Raw genomic sequence first — 7,003 nt, 5'->3', positions numbered from 1 at the left:
GAGGTTTACCAGGATGTTGCTTGGTATGGTAGAAAGATCGTATGAGGAAAGGGTGAGGCACTTGGGGTTGTTTTCATTGGAGAAAAGAAGGTTTAGGGGTGACTTGATAGAGGTGTATAAGATGATTAGGGGTTTAGATAGGGTCGACAGTGAGAATCTTTTTCCATGTATGGAGTCAGCTATTACAAGGGGGCATAGCTTTAAATTAAGGGGGGATAGGTATAGGACAGATGTTAGGGGTAGGTTCTTTACTCAGCGAGTCGTAAGTTCATGGAATGCCCTGCCAGTAGCAGTGGTGGACTGTCCCTCATGGGCGTTTAAGCGGGCATTGGATAGGCATATGGAGGATAGTGGGCTAGTGTAGGTTAGGTGGGCTTGGATCGGCGCAACACCGAGGGCCGAAGGGCCTGCACTGCGCTGTATTCTTCTATGTTCTATGTTCTATCCAATGTCAAAATCACGGAGATGTTGCTTTGTCTCTTTCATTATCTGCTGACTTCTTAGCAAGTCCATCCACTAAGCACTGGCATCGTGTTGACCAGATTTATTATTTATCCTTGAATGGCTAAAGACCTTGATTACATTTAAAAAGCTGCTGATAAATGCAAAACACTTGGAACAGAGCCAGTAAATGTACTCAAATAATTTACATAACTAGAGTCCTGAGGAATACATTGATTAATCTAACCCCAGCACTGTTTTATCATTCTCTATTTGAGTCCGTTCTGATAAAAGGGTATTGCTGTTTCACATTTATGAAGAAACTTTCCTGAAGGTTCTCTCAATGATTCTAAAATTAGCCCTCTCTCTGTAATATTTCTTGCCTACAAACATTCTTTTCCCTAGGGGCTGGTACTCATCAGCTTCTTTTAAACTTCAACATTGACTCTGTTATCAGAATACTAAAATAACTGGAAGGCTCCTGAGCATTGCTAAGAGATGTGTTGTCAAATGAATTAACTCTTTCGATTTTTCTCTCAATGAGCATGTAACTTTTATGTTCTAAATTGGTCTTCATTTTGCATTTTAATTTTTTTTTTAGTTTGCTTGCAGTTAACAGAATAAAATGCTGGTTAAAATGATGACAGCAAGTGAATATACATTATATGCAAATTGCTGACCAGTTTCCTTTCCTGATCTCATTTTAGCTGATACTGTTTTCTTCCCTATAATTCTCCTGTTGTTATCCCATCCCTCAATACTACCATTGACTCTTCTGACCTGTAAACTGTTATCCATCACCAACCTCTGTCTTCTCAAGTCCTAGAATGTGTAATCATCACCCAAGTTCATGCTCATCTTTCCTCGAACTCCCTGTTTGAATCCTTCTAGTCAGATTTCTGCTCCTTCCACAGGACTGAAATGGCCATCATCAGGTTACAAATTATATCTGCCATAAACTATTCTTCATCCTTTCAGCAGCCTTTGACATGATTGATTACACCATTCTCCTCCCCCATCACTCATCCATTATTCAACTTGAAACACCATTCAGCAAAGGTATGGCTGATTGTCAGCTCAAATGCACCTTCCCAAAATGTCCACATCGCCCTTAACACCCAAAAGCCATTTGCCCATTAAATGTACTTAATGACTGAACATCCTCAAACCCGGGGTAGAGCATTCAAGGATTTTCGCCATTTGAGTGAATAGAGTTTTCCTCATCACATTCTTAAAAACAAATTACCTATTAATGTGCAACTGTAGCCTTCTAATTATAGATTCCCCAGCCAGAGGAAACCGCATCAACTCAAATCTTGTACAAATGTTATAATTCAATAAGATCACCTCCCATTCTTGTAAACTACAGGGTAAACAGGCCTCGTCTACTCAGTTTTTCCTCATAGGCAATCACCTCATCCTCGCCACCATTTGTTTTGACTTTTATGCGCAAAATAAGCTATGCAAATTACTCTGGGAATGGTCTAACCAAAACCCTCTATAATTATAGCAAATTGATATGTATGCACATTCCTGGGCACACTGGTTCATTGTTGATATGTGGCTTTCATAGTTCCCAATGTTCAGCCAAGTGATTCACAAAGATAAAAGACTGGAAATTTTATGGAAGAATGTTGGCCACTTATGTTTGAAGTTAATGATCTGATTTAACATTTTAATGATCAGAATACAAAATACAGTCTGATAATAGTATTATAATTTTTCTATGTAGCTCTTCTTTTCTAGTAGAGATGGGACACAAATACCAATGTTTATTGTTCATAAAAAAGGAATCAAACTTGATAACACTCATCCTGCTTTTCTGTATGGATATGGAGGCTTCAATATATCTCTCACACCAAGCTACAGGTATGTAGAAGACTTTGACTTTTTTTTAAACAAACTGGCAGGTCACCCGTGACATTCAGTAGGAGTCAGCAAATACATTGCCTTGTGATTGGGTGAGATGGGTGTATTTTCTTTAATATTGCATTCTGCAGAATGAGTAGCAAAGTTTGATAGGACTTTGAAGGGGGAGTTTGTACTTGTAATTCTGTTTAAAAAAAAATAAGGCCTTCATGTGAAACTTTTTAAAGGATAAATCATTTTTTGAATAATTCCTGTTATCATGGGTTTTGTTGTTTTAAAGAAAACATTTTTCATTTATGTTCAGTTCCTGAGGAAAATATGGTTAAAAAATCTTTGCCAATTACAAGTATTGGGCATTTTTCTCTTTTGATTAATTCTAAGTAAACCTGACTGATGTTCCAAAACTGATTGTTTTCAGCTGCTGTATTGTCTCATGAATATTTTTCACACCGCTAATTTGTTTTAATCTTTCTCTATCTCTTCATTTTGATTTACTGCAATTTTGCTTTTTGTTGCAGGAACTAACATGAGCTATTTACAGTGAATCAAAATTTGCATACAGCTAATGTACTCATTCAACAAACTTTTATTATGTTAGAGTGAAAAATATTAATTGCTGTGCTATTATTAAAGGAATTAAATTTAACAGTGAATGTAAAGAAAGACTTGCAGAGGGGTCCAGCACTAGGGAGCACAACCTTAAAATTAGAGCTTAACACTTTAGGGTGTATCATTAAGAAGGGGTAGTAGTAAACGTTCTTCCAAAATGTTTTGCAAGATATGTGAATTTAAACATTCAAAACTGCAATAATTTTTTTGTGAAATTAAGCATCTTGGCATATCAACCAAGATGGGCAAAAGACGTTGATAAACAAAGAAGTTCGACCAAGAACTGTGAAGATCTGAAACAAACAAAAACAGAAATTCAGATCTGGCAAGGCAAAATTAAACATTGAAGTAAAATCCTGTCCTGTTCCAATTCTGTTCAGCCCAACATGGTAGGCTGTCTGATAGACTACATAATTTAATTGGAATCCATTACCTTTCCCAACGTCCATTAACATTTGCCTTTTCAAATTTTTGTTTTGAATTCCTCCAACTTACTTCATCGCATGCTGCCAACATATACTTCTATTCCTTTTACCTTCAACCACTTCGTTTAAATGTAGCTGTGCTGTTCACCTTAACTAAAATCGTATATTTATTGTCCCTTCTTTTTAAATCGATCTGTTGAGACATGTTATGACACATCTCTGGAGCAGATGGAACTTGGAACTTGAAACTAGGCCTTCTGGCCAAGAGATAGGGACACTACCACTGTGCCACAAGAGTCCTCTTTATTTTATCTTTATCTTTGGTCTCCTACTAGTGGAAATATTTATTCTACATCTATTTATCCCCTTAATTATAAGAACTTATTTCAGGTCATTTCTCAGCTTTCTCTTTTCTAGAGGTAAGTAAGGCTGCCATATTTTACTGTCATGATGATTTTTCCCTATAGTACCCCACCCTTTCAAACAAAAGTAATTATACATAAAGCTTCAATTACTTGTAGGTATTTTGGAAGCATCTCGTCAACTCTCCGTTTCTAATGTATAAGTTGTGGGGAATAAACGGAAGCTTATTCCTAATTAGGTATGAACTGGTACACCAGTTATTGTAGTTTGGAAAGTACATTTTGAGGTCGGTGATTGAGCTTCAACTAAGGATTTAAATTATTGTCAAGTAATTAAAAAAAACTAAGCATGTGTAAATATTTTGTGTATCTATCTCATCAGATGATACTTTATATCAGTAATGAGCTGTGAGTGTACAAGTCCATCTAATGATACCGATATTTGAACAACTGTTTCTTAATTGCAAAATTCAAATTTCTCCTGGCTGTAGTCTCCTGAGCCTGATGCTATTCACCTTTGATCTTGTTTGTAATGCATTTTGTGGCTCATGTAAGAACCTTGTTGCAATTTAATGTCAATGTATTTTAATTGACTTTGGGTGCACTGATTTTACTAGACAAGTTGATGAGGGTCGAGCGGTGAATATTGTGTATATCGACTCCAGTAAAGCATTTGATAAGGTTCCCCATGGTAGGCTCGTTCAGAAGGTCAGGAGGAATGGGATACAGGGAAATTTAGCTGTCTGGATACAGAACTGGCTGGTCGACAGAAGACAGCGAGTGGTAGTGGAAGGAAAATATTCTGCATGGAAGTCAGTGGTGAGTGGTGTTCCACAGGGCTCTGATCTTGGGCCTCTACTCTTTGTAATTTTTATTAATGACTTGGATGAGGAGATTGAAGGATGGGTCAGCAGATCCCTTAAAATGGCCACCCAGGTGGACAGGGTTGTTAAGAAAGCATATGGTGTTTTGGCTTTCATTAACAGGGGGATTGAGAATAAGAGCCGTGAGATCTTGTTGCAGCTCAATAAAACTTTGGTTAGACTGCACTTGGAATACTGTGTCCAGTTCTGGTTGCCCTATTATAGGAAAGATGTGGATGCTTTGGAGAGGGTTCAGAGAAGGTTTACCAGGATGCTGCCTGGACTGGAGGGCTTATCTTATGAGGAGAGGTTGACTGAGCTCAGACTTTTTTCATTGGAAAAAATAAGGAAGAGAGGGGACTTAATTGAGGTGTACAAGATAATGAGAGGAATAGATAGAGTTGATAGTCAGAAACTTTTTCCCAGGGCAGAAATTGTTAGCACGAGGGGTCATAGTTTTAAGCTGTTTGGCGGAAAGTATAGAGGGGATGTCAGAGGCGGGTTCTTTACGCAGGGAGTTGAGAGCATGGAATGCGTTGCCAGCAGCAGTTGTGGAAGCGAAGTCATTGGGAATATTTAAGAGACTGATGGACATGCATATGGTCACAGAAATTTGAGAGTTCATACATTAGGTTTACCTCACATGAGGATCAATGATCGGCACAACATCGTGGGCTGAAGGGCCTGTTCTGTGCTGTACTGTTCCATGTTCTATGATTGTAAAAAGAAATAAAGTAAGATATTACCATTTCCTGATTTTTGGCAGGAATAACTATCTGTAGTATTACATGCAGTGCTATATTCAAAGCCAACAGGGTACCAGTTCAAGCACCACAAGCCAGGAATTGCCCTCTGCAGTTGCATAATAGGAGAGGTAGCACTCTGGTTTGCTAACAGGATCTTGTGGTCGGGATGGTGAAGAGAAGGGCTGCTGTCTTTCCTCAGGACAGCAAGAGGAGACCTGGTGTTAAGTAGCCACCTGGGTTAGTTTCATTTCTTCAGTACAAAGTAACAAGCAGCATTTCTACAAGAAAGGTAATGACGTTGTGTGCAATGCAAGGCTAAGAATCGCCATCTCTCACCTCTTACCAAGACTTATGGTCTACCAGCATTCACTGTAGCGTCTAGCATTACCTTCATTCACTTTCACTCACCAAGTACCACAAAAGACTGACCCTGCCCTGGATGTTGTGGAAATGTGGAACTTTTTCAAGGAACAGATACGACGTGTCCTTGATATGTATGTACCGGTCAGGCAGGAAAGAAATGGTCGTGTGAGGGAACCTTGGTTGACGAGGGAGGTTGAATGTCTTGTAAAGAGGAAGAAGGAGGCTTACATAAGGTTGAGGAAACAAGGTCCAGACAGAGCAGTGGAGGGATACAGGATAGCCAGAAGGAACCTGAAGAAAGGGATTAGGAGAGCCAAGAGAGGGCATGAAAAATCTCTGGCGGATAGGATCAAGGATAACCCAAAGGCATTTTATGCGTATGTGAGAAACATGAGAATGACGAGAACGAGGGTAGGTCCAATCAAGGACAGTAGTGGGAGACTGTGCATTGAGTCGGAAGAGATAGGAGAGGTCTTGAACAAGTACTTCTCTTCAGTATTTACGAACGAGAGGGACCGTATTGTAGAAGAGGAGAGTGTGAAATGGACTGGCAAGCTAGAAGAGATACCTGTTAGGAAGGAAGATGTGCTGGACATTTTGAACAACTTGAGGATAGACAAGTCCCCCAGGCCTGATGGGATATATCCTAGGATTATGTGGGAAGCAAGAGAGGAAAGTGCAGTACCGTTGGCAATGATCTTCTCGTCTTCACTGGCAACGGGGGTGGTACCAGGGGACTGGAGAGTAGCGAATGTTGTGCCCCTGTTCAAAAAAGGGAATAGGGATAACCCCGGGAATTACAGGCCTGTTAGTCTTACTTCTGTGGTAGGCAAAGTAATGGAAAGGGTACTGAGGGATAGGATTTATGAGTATCTGGAAAGACACTGCTTGATTAGGGACAGCCAGCACGGATTTGCGAAGGGTAGCGCTTGCCTTACAAGTCTTATTGAATTCTTCGAGGAGGGGACCAAGCATGTGGATGAGGGAAGAGCAGTGGATGTAGTGTACATGGATTTCAGTAAGGCATTTGATAAGGTTCCCCATGGTAGGCCTATGCGGAAAGTCAGGAGGCATGGGATAGAGGGAAATTTGGCCAATTGGATAGAAAACTGGCTAACCGGTCGAAGGCAGAGAGTGGTGGTAGATGGTAAATATTCAGCCTGGAGCCCAGTTACAAGTCGAGTTCCGCAGGGATCAGTTCTGGGTCCTCCGCTGTTTGTAATTTTTATTAATGACTTACATGAGGGAGTCGAAGGGTGGGTCAGTAAATTTGCAGATGATACGAAAGTCGGAGGAGTTGTTGACAGTGAGGAAGGATGTGGCAG

At 40.0% G+C, this 7,003-nt stretch overlaps 1 protein-coding gene across 1 annotated transcript in view; it reads left to right on the top strand.

Annotated features, from left to right (window-relative positions):
* The window catches only part of LOC122548411 (prolyl endopeptidase-like), a 180,231-nt gene that overhangs the window by 115,229 nt on the left and 57,999 nt on the right, over positions 1-7,003 (top strand). Inside the window, exon 11 of the mRNA XM_043687029.1 lies at positions 2,174-2,310. Coding sequence (XP_043542964.1) covers positions 2,174-2,310 — 137 coding nt within the window. The remainder of the gene's footprint in view (positions 1-2,173; positions 2,311-7,003) is intronic.

The sequence above is a fragment of the Chiloscyllium plagiosum genome, chromosome 3, assembly GCF_004010195.1.
Source record: "Chiloscyllium plagiosum isolate BGI_BamShark_2017 chromosome 3, ASM401019v2, whole genome shotgun sequence".
Taxonomy (NCBI): Eukaryota; Metazoa; Chordata; class Chondrichthyes; order Orectolobiformes; family Hemiscylliidae; genus Chiloscyllium; species Chiloscyllium plagiosum.
Note: the sequence above shows the minus strand (reverse complement) of the source record. Positions and strands in the feature narration are given on the sequence as shown.